Genomic DNA, 20,633 nt, shown 5'->3' with positions numbered 1-20,633 from the left:
CATACGTGATTGAATATAAAATATGCAAAGGTATTGTATTCATACGTATATTAATATAAATATGCAAAGTGATTGTATTCATACGTGTATGAATATAAAATATGCAAAGTGATTGTGTTTATACTTGTATGATTATAAAACATCCAAAGTGATTGTATTCATACGTGTATGAATATAAAGTATGCAAAGTGACTGTATTCATACGTGCATGAATATAAAATATGCAAAGTGATTGTATTCATATGTGTATGAATATAAAATATGCAAAGTGATTGTATTCATACGTGTATGACTATAAAATATGCAAAGTGATTGTATTCATATGTGTATGAATATAAAAAATGCAAAGTGATTATATTCATACGTGATTGAATATAAAATATGCAAAGGTATTGTATTCATACGTATATTAATATAAAAAATGCAAAGTGATTGTATTTATACGTGTATGAATATAAAATATTCAAAGTGATTGTGTTTATACTTGTATGATTATAAAACATCCAAAGTGACTGTACACATACCATTGTCAGCTGCTTCAGGCTCACTGAAGATAGGAGTCAAATAGAATAAACTGGTATCAGCTTCACTGGGTTTTTTTCTTTCTATAAATACATTGTAAATTAGATTTACACCTTCGGATATATTTGTTAAAGACTAGAGAGTATATTTTACTTTGCAAGATGTTTAGGTGAATACCTGCACTTTTAATTAGAGAATACGGAACATTTCCTGAACTAGTTCAAACATTTACAAGACTTTATGCAAAGAGAGATATTTACTTTATTAACTTCACAACTTTGACATACACATACTTGTTGGCAAAACGAAACCTCATCTAATAAATGATTAAATATGTGTTGTATGTCTTGATATTCTTGCGTTTTTACGGCAGATAATTTCATGAAAATACAATATCTAATGCGTATGATCATTGAGTCTTCCAAATATATTTTGAATTTTCCAAAACTTTCAGGTACTTTCATATTATGTTGGAGTTCGATAAAGTTTAATGATTATGTGAAAGAAGTAAGAAATAAAGTCATGAACTATAACGCACATGTTACAAAAAATATTTATATTTTGTGAATTTATGTTCACATCTACACTTCAATGGACCGTTAGGAATTCTTAAGATGTTGTATCTACCTGTCAGCTTAGTTGTTTCTGGACTTAGAAGTTCTAACAAATCATGGTGTCCGCACTCTTTCAAAGTATCACAAAACTGTTCGAACCAATTTGAAGAGCAATGATGAAGACATTGCAGTAATTTTCTAGCACCTTGCATCCTTCCATAATTGGAATAATTTCTTTCAATCACTTCCTTATCAGACTGACTGATTACACCTTTCATGTACAGATGTTGTGCAATCTCGTATGTGTCTATTTGTCGTATCAAGGGCGAAGCAAAAGCTTGCACTAGTTTTCTTTTTTCCAGATAATCTTCCTGGGGTACTCCACGCAAGTCCTGGACGATGCATTTATATCCTGTCAAAATTAATATCATAAAACAAAAAGCAGTGCAAAACGTTTATAGTATAAAAGATGAGACCAAGAAAAATGAAAAAGTTTAATAAACTAATGTCCCCCACCCCTTTATGACGGCCACATTGCAGGGAAGTTTTTTTTTTCTTCTCGAGAATAAACATGTTCAAAATAGAATAGTGTTACATACCTGATATACAGAATAGTGTAACGTACGTGATGCATGGAAAATGTTTTGAGCTGGATAGTATCGTAATGAAGTAAGGATTCATATGTTAGAAGAAAATTTATAGTTTTATTTTACTGAATTATACATTTTCAAAGTTTCACTAGATATTGCACGCAAAAGAAATTTTGCATCTATTTCCAGTTAGAACATGGGTCATTACCAAAACAAACAACACTATCAAGTAATGATATAAAAACAGTCCGAGATCTTGTTCAAACCACATCAAGTCTGCCCAAACCACATTAAGTTTGCCCAGACCGCATCGAGTTTGCCCATACAACATTAAGTTTGCCCAGACTACATTAAGTTTGCCCTTGCCCAGACAACATTAAGTAGCCCAGGCCACACTAAGTTGTCCAGACCACATTAAGTAGCCCAGGTCACATTAAGTTGCCCAGGCCACATTACGTTTGCCCAGGCCACATTAAGTTGTCCAGGCCACATTAAGTTGTCCAGACCACATTAAGTTTGCCTAGACCACATTAAGTTTATATTTCAGTTATCAGAAAATGTTTTAAGGAAATACATATTCAAACGTTACATAAATCAAGGACTGAGCGTTAAACGTATATCAAAGCTTATTAAATGTAAGTATATTTTAATAAACCTAAGGTATGTGCTATTTGTATTTACCCCTCTGTTTATAGCTTTGTTAGATTTTAGTGATTAGTTGTTTGATTATGGGGAATCGATGCTGAGAATATACTGATAGACGGATTGGAATAGCATACTGATATACGGATTGGAATAGCATGCTGATATACCGATTGGAATAGCATGCTGATATACGGATTGGAATAGCATGCTGATATACGGATTGGAATAACATGCTGATATACGGATTGGAATAACATCCTGATATACTAATTGGAATAGCATACTGATATACGGATTGGAATAGTATACTGATATACGGATTGGAATAACATGCTGATATACGGATTGGAATAGCATGCTGATATACGGATTGGAATAGCATACAGATAAAGCATATGAATAGGAAGCAACACAAAACATGCAAGTGTGAAATAGAATATCGTGAATGCGTAATTTTTAGTTGATTGAAGGAAAAGTATGTGTGGTCTTAATGCATGTAAAAGCCTTTGAGCTGACAACGGCTGTTGTCTTGAGGTCCTTGAAAATAGGGGAAGCGTTGATCTCAAGCCAGTCTGACCAGGTGTTGTTTGTGTTTCGCTCGGATTCGTCATTGTGCCCTTTGGTATCAAGCTGGACATCAGACTTTATTGAAATCAAGTGAGAACAAGAGGAGTCAGAGTGTATATATTTAGGGTAAAACAAAGCGCATTCGTTTCCGGATATGTTATTTATATGCATGCAATATATATAGGATTTGCTATCTAAGTATTAAGGGGCCCTGAGTGGCCGAGTGGTCTAAAGCGTTCACCGTTCTGGATCACTGTCATCTCACCTCTGCCTGCGTGGGTTCGAGTCTCAGGCTCGGCTAACGTGGGTACGTGAGAAAGCTTGCCAGTAGCTTCTCGTGAGTTGGTGGTTCTTCCCGGGGTTTTCCCGGGTTCTTCCTCTACCAGTTATACTGGCCGCCATGTATAGTCTATCTTGTGCTAACAAATGGCGTTAAACCCTACAACAATAACAACAACAACAAATCTAAGTATTAGTATTACAAAAAAGAACCTATTATATTCATTATATTAGTTGAATCAAACATAAACTATCTTGAGATTAAAAAAAATATATCCCAGCGCCCACCCTTCCACCCGAAATTAAATGGTCGGTCACTTACCATGATCTTATAAGTCTCTGTCACTCACTTTGAGACTTATCCACAAATATTTCACATGTGTTTATTTTCAATCGCATTAAATACATTTTCAGGTTTTCAAATAAAAAGATTATAACATCTTAATTGTAAATAGTTGTAAGTTATTCATATATCAGAAGAAGGGCTGAAACTTGTTACCTTCACGTTCCAATGCCATCACAAAAGCTTCCCATTTTCCTTCTTCCTTGAGGGTTTTAATTTTGTCGATAAGCTTCTTCATGGACAAAACGCTGGATTCACTCCCTGCCTGCAATATTTCATCTTCGTCTGATCGAGCTATGAAAAGGCAAATGTACATGAAAACAGTCACATCGAGCTGTCAAATGGCAAATGCACATCAAAACAGTCACATCGAGCTGTAAAATGGCAAATTTACATCAAAACAGCCCTATCGACCTGTAGAGTGGCAAATGTACATCAAAACAGTCAAATCAACATGTGAAATTCGAAATATACATAAATCTGTCCAATCAAGCTGTTAAATGGAAAATATAGAGGAAAACAGTCCAATCCAGCTGTGAAATGGGAAATATACATGAAAACAGTCAAATCGAGCTGTGAAATTGGAAATGTACTTGAAAACAGTCAAATCGAACTGTGGAATAGCAAATGTACATGAAAACAGCCAAATCGTGTTGTGAAATGGGAAATGTACATGAAAACATGCTGATTGAATGCGATGCCTTCGATGCATTTATAAATGATTTTCTTCCAGTCATGTTCTTTTCTTCAAAATAGAGGAACAACATACTGATCATTATCGTACGTCAGCTGCAAAAGAATTAATACATAAACAGAACGTGGACTTCTTATGCGTTTGTGTGGAAGTGATTTTATTAACTAGATGGATGAATGGATTTTAAGAAATTAAATAAAGAGATATGAAAATTGATAAAGAAAACATCTTAATAAAAAATGTGCACACTGCACACTAAAATCGAATGGATCAATAAAGGTTAAAATATATATCAAAGTCAAGAGATTTACAAAACGAGAAACATATGAAAATACCCCCACAAGTAACAGTGTACTCCACATATAAGCATCAGTATAAAAAAAAAATGATAACGCTAAATTTTAAATTAAATAAATCAAAATTAGATTTCTTTGTTTCAACCAATGACTAAGCGCGTAGTACGCTTACCAAGTTCGAGATCGCTGGGCAGTTTTTTGTGCGCATGAATAACGTTAATGTGTCTTTGTTTGTGGCTTTTTTAATTAAGGCTGTGTATACATTTTAGAATTTATCAGAAATGTAACTCCTTTGTTTTTTCCCAGTGTGTTGTGTTTATTTATCATCTTTGGGCAATAAACAATGGGAACATAAAACAGGTACAGTGGAACCCTGCTATAACGCAATAATTGGGGTTTAAAAAAAAATTGGATCGCGTTAATAGCGGGGTCGCGTTAATGCAGGTTTTACAGTATTTTACTTTTTCAGAGAACAACTCATTTGCACATATACATGTATTTATGTCTAATGTATATGATGAATAGTGTATCAACACCGTTTACTTTCGTGCCGTCGTGGCATGCAGTTCACCCATAATGCATAATTCTATTGAAAAATTGCACACAGATTTACAATATTCAATAATTTTGTCCCAGATCATTGTGTTTGAATTCAATTTCTAATATACAGCATGAACAGATTGTTCACACCGTTTACTTGCCGTCTGATATCGTACCGTCAGGGCTTGCAATTAATCCATAATACATGTAATTCCATTGCAAAAATTGCATACATATTTAAGCTATTCAATAATTTTGGCACCGATCATAATATGTCTGAATTCAATGGGGAAAATTACCAGAAAAATTGTGTTAAGAAAGACAAAGCACCTGTACGGTTCATTACGTTCCAGGGTCTATGAACGGTGTCTGTACAAATTTCATGCTGCTAAATGTTCTCATATGCGTTTCCGTGTACATTGATCCATTGCAAATTTCCAATAATTAACGCTTGTACGCCTATTCGTTTGAACGACTACAGCAATAATAATTAACAATCAACACATGCTTTCAGCGTGCATAAAACTTTTACTTCAGATTTTGTAAATATCTAAAGAAACGTGTGAAAACTACTATACTTATCATTGCGCAAAGTGCAGAGAACGACATGCGTTTGTGAACTTGCTTTTCCATAACGGTAAATTATTTTTATAAAAATAGGAAATTAATAACAAGTTCATAAAGAAACACCTTACACAAATAACACCAGAGAACTAAGTGCAGTAGGCCTGCAATGGTCACAAGACACTTTTATAAAACATTTTAAGCTAAATGCATGCATAATTTTATACCCTTTCAATTTCCAGCTAATAAAGCGGACATTATTTACTGGTCAACTGATTGCGTCTAATAACACCGCCAAGACCAGCACATATGTTGGCGGCTTCCGTTTTTCGATGTTTATTCAATTGTGAGAATCTTTTATCAACTACCGCATTGTCTGCTGCTTGGTTGTGTATGCAGATAAAGAAGAAACACGTGTTGGTTATTGTGTGAGCAACGACTGCATGCAGAATAATGGAAGACAATCACAAAAACGAATTAATGGCTTTACTTATGGATCAGTAATAAGAAACATTTCCGAAAATGTTTATTTTGGCATAACACTTCAAGAACCTGGTGAAATTGTTAAATTTCAGAAGCTACGCCACGATCGCATTATATTAAAAGTCATGTGCGAACTGTTCCCCAAAATGATAATAAACGTTTTACACACTATTTCTCGTACTTAAAATAAATTCCCTGTACGAGAAAAATACAAGTACATGTATTTAAAATTTCCGGAACCACACCACGATCGTATTATATTCGAATTCATACGCGATCTCTTCCCCAAAATGATAATAAATTCTTTATACACCATTTCACGTACTTGGAACAAATTTTTTTTTCATGTGCGAATGAATATACAATATTTCAGGAACCATGCCACGACCGCGTTATAACCGAATTTGCGTTATCGCGGGGCGCGTTATGGCGGGGTCACACTGTAGTTACAATTGTATGAGAATAATTGAACTTGTTATACTACACTCATGAAGTCATGCAGTATTGCCCAGAAAAATCCGTTCACATTTTCCCACACAAATGCGCAAGTGTGTGTGTGTGTGTGTGTGTGTGTGTGTGTGTGTGTGTATGTGTGTGTGTGATTTGGATTTTTAAAGTAGCTTTAACTATTTTTCAGTCATATTACTACAATGTCTGCATTGTGGCAGTTCATAGTGATGTCTAGCACTGGGGCATCATGCCACATTATCATAACACCAGGCAGAGCAGTCCTAACACTAACCTCTAAATGCTGAGCGCCAAGCAAGGCAAATGCTAGTACTATTTTTATAAGTCTTTGGTATGATACGGCAGGGATTCAAACCCGCGCATCGGAGGCGGGCGCTCTAACCACTTACGCCATTGGAACTGTCAAACCATACAAATACAGTAGCTATTAAGTACAAAACAAGTTTGAAATATTTGCCATTGTTAAGTGCATAGTGAAGGAGAATGACATTGTCAAGTGCAGAGTGAAGGAGAATGATACAATAATAAATTAATGAAAATATTCCTTTTCCTAGAGGCTCTGTACAATAAAAGTAGTTTTGCTTGGTCGATACTATATCTAATCAAGTTATATTAAAGAAGTATAGATCAGCAGACATCTTCATAGAGATCAGACGGATAGTACTTAGATGGCCGAGATATTAGTATACGATGAATCCGCATTCCAAAAGTGGACCCTAAGTAGATATCAAAATATGAAACGAAAATAATAAGGTCTCACGACACATTGAGAACAAACAGCATATCATATTCGAAATATATGAGTTTGTCTGGTCGTAGAATCAAAAAGATTAGTCGAAGACAGTGGATGAGATCTGTTACACATTAATGTCTTTGAAGGGAAGACATGGATTAAGGAGCAAAACAGTGTATATACACGAAGCCATATTAAATGAGACCATTATAAACGTGTGTCGCGCATGCCCATAAGAGGAAAAAGATTCGAAAGAATTACTTACAAATGAAACTGAGATGAGTAAGAATTCTTGTTGCATCCACGGTTTCCTCTATTTCTGCTCTGAAAATATCCACCATTGATTCTAAATCGTGGGAAAGAAATGGACAATTTTCTCCAAAAGGTGCGTTGTTTTCAAGGGAACTGACATTTGTTTTAGTGGCAATTTTTGGGCTTTTGTGTTCTTCAGAAATTTCATCAGAGTACGCAGAATCCGTACTCAGGATGTTGGATTTATCTCTGCTTGAAGCTTCCATTGAATCTGATGCGTGACTAGTACTCTGTAAGCAGATGCAGAGTGCGTTTATGGAAATATATTTGGAGGGTATACTCATTTTACTCAAATTTACAAATTTACTCATATATATTCAGATGTATCTGACTCCACACCTAACCTGAAATTTTTAAGAAAATATGTTTATTTCGAATTATATAATCCAAAGCAAGGAAAAATCTGTCTTTACTAAAGAGATCTCACAAAAGTTAACGGAATACCGAAGAAGTGATTACTATTAATAAAAACAACACGGGTTCTAGACATCATAGTAGCATATAAAAAGCATGGATGAAAATAAAATGGTGTGTGAGGTTTGAGTAACATACTAAAATGGTCTTTGAGGTTTGAGTACCATACTAAAATGGTCTGTGAAGTTTGATTACCATACTAAAATGGTCTGTGAAGTTTGAGTACCATATTGCATATGCCGACAGTTGTTACAGCAAATAGCCAGCTGGTAAAGCCTGTCATCGCTGCGATGTGATATGAATTTTCTAGATTTTGTTTTCCATAAGCTAAAATCTGCTCAATTTAAATTGTCACCAGCTGTTAGATTGTGAATACGATAAATATGATACAAAGTCACACTTAAATATACCTTTAAACGTATGCACAATGACAGAGCAAAACTCAAAATAAAATAATTTCTCATCTTTTATTAAAACAACATGATTGAAAAAGGATATATTATTATTGTTGAGTTTTTGTTTGTTACTTTTTATGTTTGTTTTTTTTTTCGAAATAAAGCAGACATTACCGAATATTAGAAATATTGCAATATTAAGGTTAATCTAAAGAAAGATACACAACATATTACAGAATTTATTTTTTGATGAAGGAATTGAATCACTTATAACAAGGAAAAGAAAACCTTTGTTCTCCCTGATCGAATGAAGCATTTCCTTGGAACTCGGATGTGTCGTACTGCATAAAATCAGCCAGATGTCGCGTGTCAATTTGTATGTACATGACTACACTCAGTGTAGGCTCTTCATTCTCTTTCAATGGTTTTCCGTACACGGGTAATACGTCAAATTTGAGCACGCGCATGTGTGTGTGTGTGTGTGTGTGTGAGAGAGAGAGAGAGAGAGAGAGAGAGAGAGAGAGTGTGTGTGAGAGAGAGAGAGAGAGAGAGAGAGAGAGAGAGTGTGTAAATTGTATATAATTGATATATTTTTGTCAATAGATGTAAAATATATATGCATTCTTAAGTACTATTATTTGAGCATGCGAGTGTGTGTGTGTGTGTGTGTGTGAAAGAGAGAGGGGGATATAATGAGAGATAAAAGAGAGTGTCTGTAAGGTATGCAGTTGATACAAAACAACAGTCGATATACGTCAAAAAAATACGTATTATGTATTACTACAGATATAGACAAAACTTTTATTTGTATGGATGTGAAAGATTGCACACTTTAATTCACGCAACGCTGCCACAGTTTATTTTTCCTTGTAAAATATTTGCACATTTATTCTTCATTTATTTTATTTTTATAGTACATTTTCATTGTTAATTATGTAAAATTTACTAAAAATCCAGTACATGAAAACAAATTACATAAATTAATTATTCTGTCTAATATTCCACAACAGTTTTCTTCTTGATCGAACTTGGTATAAAAAAGTAGAACTGAATGGATGTATCTGGATTGAATGAGTCAAAGAATCGTACGAATCACTGTATATGTACGAGTAATTAAGAATCGTACAAACGATACGTACGAGTAAGTAAGAATTGTACGAATGACTATATATGTACGAGAATCTAAGCAAATATTGTGAGTGAACTATACTGCATAAAGCCAGTTGCTGATGATAAACACTATAGCACACATAAAACTGAATGGTGGCACACAAATCTAGAGTCTACTATCTTGGTTAGAACATTATTTGTCATTAAAAAACAGCAAAGAGTTATCTTAATTCCCGTTTCTCCGAATTTAGTTTCTAAAATGCAGAAGCCTTCAAGGATCCATCCTCGGACCATTATTATTTTTAGTATATGTAAATGACATCGTAAATGATATATTATACATGCATATATATATATATATATATACACACACACACAAATTACAGGACCGTTCCTTTCTTTGGCTCGTGACCTTTAACCAAGGCAAAACAGAGTCAATGCTCATGACAGGAAAGCAAAATTCAAATAACCATCCTAAACTGCAGATCTTCAGTAAAGATAATCAAGAAGTATTCCAACACCAGCACTTAGTATATTGTCTCGTGATGCCGCATGGCATGATCATGTCAAGCATTTGTCTGACAAGGCCAGGCTCAAAGTAAATATTTTAAAAAAAAAATGAAATATAGCTTGAATCGCTTGTCCTTGGTAAAAAGGTATACACTTTTTATTCTTCCCATGTTTGACTATGCTGATTATATCTGGGACAATTATAATATGCAAGAAAGAGAATCAATGGAAAAAATAAATTTGGAAGACCTACACCACTCGATCGAATACTGTTCAACTTCCATTATGCTGAAAGACACTTTATCAAAAATCATTCTGCCTTCCGCAATTTAATTGTGTAACACATTGCCGATTGAAATAATTGGTAACCCAAAGGATACGAAATTTTAAAACTTACCAGAATCGGGACAAACATAAAACTCCTTCGTATTATTTGTTGATGATAGTTTGTATCAAGTTCAGCATACGATTGAGAACCAAATGCAGTAGCTTAAATAATTATTTATTTATAAATCCTATTTCTAATAATAAGTAGTGTACAAGTAGAAAGAGCTGAACACTTTTTGTAAGAATGTTAGAAATATACAACTCTCAGACGTTGTGTTCTCTCCGCATTACTGACCCAAATTACAATTAAGACATTATCATTCGGAAATCCGATGTATTCTGATGAAATTAATATGCAAATACCAATGGCAGTACGAACCTTAATAAAATTATAAAAATGATTTCAATTTAACACACAGGTCACAACCCCACATGTGTATTTCATCTTTTTTTAACCACTAAACGATCTTTGAAACAATTACATGTACTAGAAACGTTCAAGTTTACTTTTATATTTATATATGATTTATCTACTTGAAGTCGGTACAAAATTATTAATGAATAAATTTATTTAATACTTACATGAAGACAATTTGTAGTCTGTCTTGTTTGTCCGGGGTGTTTTACATGTCAAATATATTTCATAAAATGTTCCGCTGACACGTACATATTGTCTGCCTTACTGTATCCCTAACGATGAATAAATGACATCTTTGAATAGCGTGACCTTGCAACTGATTTGTTAATGTTACTTTTGCAACTTACGTGTCATTCTAAATGAACTTAAGACTCGTCACTAATTTCTCTAATTAACAACGGGCTTCTGTGATAACCCTAACTAACAACAGGTTCCTATGATAATCTAAGTAACAACGGGCTCCCTGAGAAGTAATTCAGCAAGAGATAAAACCTCTATTGATGGCGAATAGAAAGCTAGAGAAGCATTAGTTTCGAGATTAGATTTTTATACAACTCGTGGAAATTTTATTGACATCTTAAGAGTATTGTATCTTTTTTCAACAAGAAAGTTCTTACCGATAATGGGGGGCATACGGCATATTCATCCCCGAAATATATCTGGAAAAAAAGACATTTCAAACCATTGGTAAATTCAAGCCAATGACTTACTTTCATCCTGGAATATTAGCAGCAATCTGATACAAAATTTAATTTTGTTGCCGGAATCAATTGCCTAACTCCATTTATATGTTCTATCTATGTATAAGCCTATCTATGTATGTGTCCTATCAAAGTATGTGTCCTATCAAAGCATATGTCCTATCAAAGTATGTGTCTAATCAATGTATGTGTCCTAACAATGGATGTGTCCTTCAATGTATGTGTCCTATCAAAGCATGTGTCTAATCAATGTATGTGTCCTATCAATGTATGTGTCCTATCAATGTATATGCCTATCAATGGATGTGTCCTATCAATGTATGTGTCCTGTCAGTGTATGTGTTCTATCATTGTATGTGTCCTATCAATGTATGTGCCTATCAATGTATACGCCTATCAATATATGTGTCCTATCAGTGTATGTGTCCTATCAATGGATGTGTCCTATCAATGTATGTGTCTAATCAATGTATGTGTCATATCAATGGATATGTCCTATCAATGGATGTGTCCTATCAATGGATGTGTCCTATCAATGCATAGGCCTATCAATGGATGTGTCCTATCAGTGTATATGTCCTGTCAGTGTATGTGTCCTATCAATGTGTGTGTCCTATCAATGTATGTGTCCTATCAATGTATATGCCTATCAGTGGATGTGTCCTATCAGTGTATATGTCCTGTCAGTGTATGTGTCCTATCAATGTGTGTGTCCTATCAATGTATGTGTCCTATCAATGTATATGCCTATCAGTGGATGTGTCCTATCAGTGATGTGTCCTATCAATGTATATGCCTATTAATTGATGTGTCCTATCAATGGATGTGTCATATCAATGTATAGGCCTATCAATGGATGTGTCCTATCAATTGATGTGTCTTATCAATGGATGTGTCCTGTCAGTGCATGTGTCCTATCAATGTATGTGTCTTATCAATGTATATGCCTATCAATGGATGTGTCCTATCAATGTATGTGTCCTGTCAGTGTATACGCCTATCAATAGATGTATCCTGTCAATATATGTGTCCTGTCAGTGTATATGTCTATCAATGTATATGTCCTATCAATGTATATGTCCTATCAATGGATGTATCCCATCAATGCATATGCCTATCAATGTATATGCCTATCAATGGATGTGTCCTATCAATGGATGTATCTTATCAATGGATGTGTCCTATCAGTGCATGTGTTCTATCAATGTATGTGTCCTATCAATGTATGTGTCATATCAATGTATATGCCTATCAATGGATGTGTCATATCAATGGATGTGTCTTATCAATGAATGTGTCCTACCAGTGTATATGCCTATCAATGGATGTGTCCTATCAATGGATGTGTCTTATCAATGGATGTGTCCTATCAGTGTACGTGTCCTATCAATGTATGTGTCCTATCAGTGTATGTGTCCTATCAATGTATGTGTCCTATCAATGTATGTGTCCTGTCAGTGTATATGCCTATCAAAGTATATGTCCTATCAATGGATGTATCCCATCAATGCATATGCCTATCAATGTATATGCCTATCAATGGATGTGTCCTATCAATGGATGTGTTTTATCAATGGATGTGTCCTATCAGTGCATGTGTCCTATCAATGTATGTGTCCTATCAATGTATATGCCTATCAATGGATGTGTCCTATCAATGGATGTGTCTTATCAATGGATGTGTCCTATCAGTGCATGTGTCCTATCAATGTATGTGTCCTATCAATGTATATGCCTATCAATGGATGTGTCCTAGCAATGGGTGTGTCTTATCAATGGATGTGTCCTATCAGTGTATGTGTCCTATCAATGTATGTGTCTTATCAATGTATGTGTCCTATCAGTGTATGTGTCCTATCAATGTATGTGTTCTATCAATGTATGTGTCCTATAAATGCATATGCCTATCAATGGATGTGTCCTATCAATGGATGTGTCCTATCAATGTATGTGTCATATCAATGTATGTGTCCTATCAATGTATATGCCTATCAATGGATGTGTCCTATCAATGGATGTGTCCTGTGTCCTGTCAATTGATGTGTCCTGTCAATGGATGTGCCCTATCAATAGATGTGTCTAGCCAATGTATGTGCTGCAATTTCCTCTTTCTCGAGAGATTTAGAAAGAGTGAACACGGATTGCCATTTTTGTTTCCTTTGGTGAAGGTTTTAATTCAGTATTTAATTCAGTATTTAAAGTGCATTGTGGATTAAACACAAATTCTTAAGCAAATTTCACACCTCGCTGTATGTGTCGCAAGGGATAGCAGACAAATGTGTGATCAAAGTAAAAATAAACAGGCAAAGATAAGGTATCATAAGATGTTACAAATGTGATCAAATCAGAACTTCTGATATCTGGTTATGTTTCTTAAGTTGCAGCAAGTACTTTACCATCTGAGAAACGTTAGCATATATATTAGGAAGGTCGGTTATTAAACCAACTTAATATTTTACTTAACTCGAAATGCAACGAAAAATAAACAATATTATGTTCAACGCATTATTATTCGAAGGTATTAAAGTCATTAGAAAAAAAATGTCTGTTGAAGATGACATTTGCAAGTACTTGAAGGTACATATTTGGGAATGAATCTTAGGATAAATGAGCAAATTAAAATATATAGAAAAGCTGGCTTGATTAAATTGATTATAATGTAATAGACTGCTTCAGTGAACAAACGTCCGAATTTGTTACCCGCTCAACATAGATGAATAAGGGGACGCAACTCTGGTCTTCAGAGCGAACTGATTAACGAAAGCTTTGAAATGACCAGGTAACGGAATGTATATGAAACTATCCCATTAAGTAAGTAAATAGTTTCCATTTACCTTTATTTCAAACTTTTCCGAACTACTGAATTTACATCTTTAAAAATTATGAACTTTGACAATGCCAAGGATCAAGGAACTATAAGAAACTGAATGAATCGGCTATATTTTCAAGATAATTGATCCAAGCATGCTAATTATACATTTGTCCATGGCATATTTGTTGTTTCCTGTTTTCTAGCTTGCTTGTTTTTAAACTCCACGAATTGTCTCCTATGTATTCTACACTTACATCACCCTTGTTGCTTATTATCAATAAGTTTTTCCTTTGTTTAGAAGATACAATAAACAGGGATAGTTTGAGTAAGCAAGAGGCGAATATAATAATTGATTATAGTAATGAAATCTACAAGAATTCTGACGAATGGAACTTACCAAAGCCCTACTGCCATCATTCAAATTACTTTCCTTACGATGGTCATAATCTCTCATGTGTAAGTACTTTGCCTGTAACAAAAAAAATTAATATGGCGACTTTTTTTAAAACATACTTCAAATTGTATCCACATTTTTGTTTAATACATGGGGAATCGAGTTTAGTTAATGTACTGAAATAGACAACATGAAAAGGAGATTTCTTTGTGCTAATTATATGCATGCATCCACTCGATACAAAATGTTTCCTTCTAAAATACTGTTGCTCGAAATAAATGTTGCACAATGTTCGAAACTGATATTCCGTTGAAAACCTAAATTTAATAACAGTAACCTGAATGGTACATTATACACAGACGTCCCATATTTAATAGTCATATATGTAGTAGTTAATATGGCAAGTCAGTCTCTGGACAGTACTGACCAATGGGTCTCGGTGATACACAAAGAATAATACAATTAGGGGAGAAACTGCATGATAAGGCAGTAGCGTAGCAAGAAAGTCTGCACCCCATCCCAAATCGTAAATATCACCCGCAACAAAAAGTTGTTTGTGAATTCTGGGCCCCCACTAGGCCTGGCCTCCCCTCCACCACCACCCTCAATCCCCATCCGCAGCGGTTGGGATGGCTTGCTTTGGTGTTAACATAAGAGTATCACGAAGAAGGCATAAAATGATAGATTTAGACATATTTATAAATGTGCGTTGGATAATAAGATGCAGTCTGAACTTAGAGGCTAAATAGAAGATTACTTTTTTTACAAAGTTATATTTAACTTAGGGGTAAAACTCTGTTTTAATATAAATACAAAAGACGGACATATTACCCCCCCTCCGAAAAAATATACTTCACAGTTATTGTAGCATGACGTGATTATATATATATATATATATATATATATATATATATATATATATATATATATATATATATATATATATATATATATATATATGTGTGTGTGTGTGTGTGTGTGTGTTATTCAGTATTGGTTTTAACGCCATTTTTCAGCACAAGATAGGCTATACATGGCGGCCAGTATTAATGGTAGAGGAAGAGCCAGTGAAAACCCGGAAAGAACCACCCACCCACGAGAAGCTACCGGCAAGCTTTCTCACATACCTACATTGGCCGAGCCCGAGACTCGACCCCATGCGGTTAGATGGCAGTGATCCGTAACGGAGAGCGCTTTAGTCCACTTTGCCACTCGGGGTCCCCCTATATATATATATATATATATATATATATATATATATATATATATATATATATATATATATATATATATATATATATATATATATATAATTAAACAAATGATATATTTTTAGACTTTAATCAATTATGCCACAAGTTCGAGATTAGTGAAGACGAGTTTAGCAGTTACCATTTAGTTATCTAACAATATATTTAAGCATATTTCAGTTGAAGTAGTAGAGCCAGTATGTTTATTGCCAATTTATCATTTTTAAACTAGGTCATGCGTACTTTCTTCTTCGTTGTCCACATTCCTGAAGAGATTGTTAAAAATGGCAAGAAAATAATAGAAACAGTTCATTTAGTTCATATTACATTTACATTTGGAAATACCACAAATGTAAGGTTATATTTATCCAGTGACAAAACGGTGATTATTTTAGGGACTGAACAGGAGGATAGTGTAGTGTAGTAAAATGACAAAGAATTCAGGTGGCTTTGTCTTACTTGGCGTCATCAAATAATTTGTGACGCCATTATATGCTGTTATACATGATCAATGTAGAAGAATAGTGATCTGGAAATATATAGAGGATCTCAAATGAGTTATGATTTAATACTGAATTTATGAAACGAGTCGAATAATGTCCAGATTTTTTCGAGCCTTGCTGGAAAAGGCTCGACATTATTTAACTCGTTTCATAAATTTAATATTAAATCATTGACCATTTGAGATTCGTTTTATCATTTTATCATATAGTTTTTATCTCAATGGAATTCATTTAGAGGTAAAGAAGAACGAACAATTTCGTTCATTCCGATTGATAAGTTCCCCCTTTCATTAGCTGTGCATAATAAATAGTCCCAAACGAAGTTGAACAAGTATTAATGTTTAAAAGCAGATTTTACTTTGTTACACATTATAAATCAAAGAATAAGTGTCCTTCTATGTAATCAGAAAATTGCACACAGACATCGCGTGCTATGCCATTCTCAGTGTAACGGGCTTCTGTGGTGGTACATTCACTATATTCAGAAAGACGTGACCTTTTATTCCAATTCCCTTTGGGCAGTCGATTAAAAAAATGGTCACCAAAATATTCATTGTATTAGTAGAAAGAAAAAGTTCAATAAGGCAGGGTAAAGAACATTTTCGAACGATCAGAGCCAATTAGTAAAAAGAACACTGAGCAAGAATTCCATGGGCTTATTTGAAATAATCAGAATTAAATAAAGAGATGTATAAAAAAAAAAATTAATATAAAAAATATTCAACAGCACACACTATATATAATGTGTACAAAATATGTGATAATAACCTAAATAATACAGTACTCATGTGATAAACTTTAATTTGACTAAACATTTTTGTACACCGGTGGGGACTAATCCCATGCTTATTAGATTGACATTGATTTCATAATGAGTTTGCATCAACTATTACAATCTCTGCTTCCTATATGTTCAAGAGAATTTCCTCGTGAAAACTATCTGATAGCTTTTATTTATGGCAAATTGTATTTTTTATACTTCACAGATATGAATATATTCTATATAATCTTCAGAAAGAGGTACAAATCTCGAATAAAGCACAAAGGTTAGTTTCGGTTACATGCACAATATATTCATTGATGTAGGCTTGTTGAGTTTATTCATTTTAAATTCATAGTTCAATTTTTCCTGAGTTCAGAAATAATAAGTGTATGTTTTATGTTTCATGGTTGTTATATGAATGAGTTCAGATTCAGTTGTTTGCATGAAAAAGATAACTTTTAGTAAGATTTCACACATTTCTTCTAAATACGAATTGTGAGAAGTTAATTTATTTGTCTTAAATAATTTGTTCCATTTATGCTGATGATTGATTTTTCTATGTCTGGAAATCTGTGTAAATGAATCGCTAATTGGCAGAGTGACGTAATTAGGACAAGGAGTGCAGTCCATTATTCGTGTGTAATTAAGCTGTGAATTTTCTCCAACTGAAAAGATGGTGTAGCATTAAAAAAATTATGTCGACTGGTAGGCCATCTGTAAAGTTATTGCCCAGCGGGGCAATAATAGAAGAATCAGAGAGGATTAATATCCATGGTTCTCAGTTAAGAACGTGGTAGCCACTAACAAGGTTTGATTTATGATAGTAAGTTGTTTGTGTATTAGGTGAATGGTACTAGCTAGTTCTGCTGATTTTCGATAGATGATATCTGAAACAAAGAGTGGAAATATTTGTTGATCCAAGGGGAAGAAAATCCTATCATGTATTGTGTGCGTGTGCGTGTGCGTGTGATTTGGATTTTTAACGTAGCTTTAACTATTTTTCAGTCATATCGCTACGATGTCTGCAGTGTGACAGTTTATAGTGATGTCTAGCACTGGGGCATCATGCCGCAGACATGTAGCATGATGTCCCACCCAGTCACATTATCCTGACACCAGGCCGACCAGTACTAACACTAACCTCTTAAGGCTGAGCGCCAAGCGAGGCAGCTGTTAGTACCATTTTGTTAGTATTTGGTATTCTATCATGTGTTTAGGTTGGATGAATTATTTTTATTTGAAGGAAAAAACGAAATAGTTCCACCCCTGCAAACACAGTGTGAAAGAGAGCGCAGTCCCAACTAAGATTTGAGGACCCGAAGAGGCGAGGGGGGGGGGTATAAAGAAACGTTAGCCGATCACCAGAGGTGATTTGGGAAGGTCCGGTCCGGAAACACCAGGTGATGCTGTCATGCCGGCAATCTGAGTTCGATCAGACACTATGAGGAACAATATGAGGAAATTTGTTCTATCAGTAACAGAATGGCTAATGGAAATTCGCATACTTTTGTAATTTTATTTTTGAAAGAAAGCAAATCATTCACATGTTATGTTCGATTTCATTTTGTTCATGTAAAAGATTAAATTGTCTTTTACATACGAGGGCTCGTGTTATTGTATTCTCTTCTCAGATATTTGTCATTCCACACATTCATTTCATATCTTTTTGTTTTAGATTACTCGATCCTGGCAATAATATCGATGATCTCCATGATAACGATAACCAATAGACTAGAAGGAGTATGGGGAAGATCTTCCATCATCATCCACCCCACCCCCATGACACGTTTCCCTTTTTCTGTGTGGCAGTCATCGAAACCTTGTAGGTTCAGCCATATAGATTTGTCTTGTCCCACGGGTAAGTCAACCACAAAGGTCCGTTCAATGCATGTGATCTATAACTAAATTGTGTTGTACAGAAACCGCTGAGCTTTTTATATTTGACTTAGCATGACCTTGATCTTTGACCTTTTGATCCAAACTAAATCACCTCCTTTCTTACTGAAGAACTAGGCATCGACAAATTTTGATTAAAGAAATGAGTCGAAAACAAGGGTTATTGTTCGAAAACAACTTTTATTCTCCAACACCTTTACCTTTAAACTTTTGACCCCATAAGCAGCAGTGTCCTTCTGACAAATGCAAACTATGCACAAAATTTGGTGAAAGTATGCGATTTAGAACTAACGCTATTATAACAGATATTATTTTGTGTTATTTCAACGACAGTGCCTTTGATCAATGACTTTTTAGATCAAAATTTATTAGGTGTCTTGCTTAATCGTAGTACAAACATTGCACAAAGTACATGGTCTAAAACTAAAGTTCTTGTGCATAAATAATTTTTCTATTTCAACCACGTTGACCTTGATCTTTGACCTTTAAACCTAAATTTTAAATTAAATTCATTCTTACATCAAGTGCAAGTAATGTGCAAGGTTTAATCAAGTTATTATCTTAACTGAAATGAGTATGATAAAACCATTTCCCCATCTCAGTCACAATGACCTTGATATGTACACTTAATATCCCAGTAGTAAGATACGGAAATTTTACCATGAGAGCAACCCATCCACAATATTGTATTATGGTCTGTGGACTCAATGTGAAGCAGTTACGTAGAAAACAGATTTTGTTTCAGCTACAGTGACCTTGACCATAGAGCTCACGACCAAGTGTTAATAGGCTTCTTTCTAACCCAAAACGTAAGCCATCCTCAAAATTTGGATAAGGTGTCTATCTAGAACAAATGTTATTGTGTGAAAACAATAATGGAGACGGATGGAAGAATGGCAAACGTTATAAGACTAACAAATAAAGCCGAGTCTTACCGACAATGGGGAGCTTACAGCATATGCATTCCCGATATCGATCTGAAAATAGACATTTTAAAACATTCGTAAATTCAAGGTAAGCACTTATTTCCATGCTTGAATATTTGTTACGCTCTGAGACAAAATTTAATTTTGTTATTGGAATGAATTGCATAACTTCATTTATATATCTTAATGATGCATGTGCTGCACATCCTTTTTGCTCAAGAGATGCAGAAAGATTACACTCTAATTACTAGAAAGAGCACACACTGATAAACAGAGAGAGTACACACTGATGTCCAGTAAGAGTACATACTTATTAACAGAAAGAGTACATACTGATTACCACAAAAAGTACATACAGATGTCCAGAAAGAGTACATACAGATGTCCAGAAAGAGTACATTCAGATGTCCAGAAAGAGTAAACTCCCATTACCAGAAAGAGTACTTACTGATTGCCACAACGAGTACATAATGATTACCACAAAGAGTACATACAGATGTCCAGAGAGAGTACATATATATATCCAGAAAAAGTACTTACTGATTAACAGAATGAGTACATACAGATGTCCAGAAAGAGAACTTACTGATTAACAGAATGAGTACATACAGATGTCCAGAAAGA

The 20,633-nt window shown here is 34.4% G+C and overlaps 1 protein-coding gene across 4 annotated transcripts in view; it reads right to left on the bottom strand.

Moving 5' to 3' along the window:
- LOC149798112 (uncharacterized) overlaps positions 1 to 20,633 on the bottom strand; it is a 44,451-nt gene that overhangs the window by 9,237 nt on the left and 14,581 nt on the right. For all 4 annotated transcript variants that reach the window (XM_089963203.1, XM_089963202.1, XM_089963201.1 and 1 more), the window contains 7 exons: positions 20,019 to 20,060; positions 14,675 to 14,746; positions 11,382 to 11,423; positions 7,544 to 7,820; positions 3,657 to 3,794; positions 1,150 to 1,488; positions 525 to 605 (listed from right to left, as the gene is read on the bottom strand). In XM_089963203.1, coding sequence (XP_089819329.1) covers positions 525 to 605; positions 1,150 to 1,488; positions 3,657 to 3,794; positions 7,544 to 7,820; positions 11,382 to 11,423; positions 14,675 to 14,746; positions 20,019 to 20,060 — 991 coding nt within the window. The remainder of the gene's footprint in view (positions 1 to 524; positions 606 to 1,149; positions 1,489 to 3,656; positions 3,795 to 7,543; positions 7,821 to 11,381; positions 11,424 to 14,674; positions 14,747 to 20,018; positions 20,061 to 20,633) is intronic.

Source organism: Sinohyriopsis cumingii, chromosome 6, assembly GCF_028554795.1.
Source record: "Sinohyriopsis cumingii isolate HCF-2022 chromosome 6, ASM2855479v2, whole genome shotgun sequence".
NCBI lineage: Eukaryota > Metazoa > Mollusca > Bivalvia > Unionida > Unionidae > Sinohyriopsis > Sinohyriopsis cumingii.
This window is presented reverse-complemented; position numbering and strand designations above follow the sequence as displayed.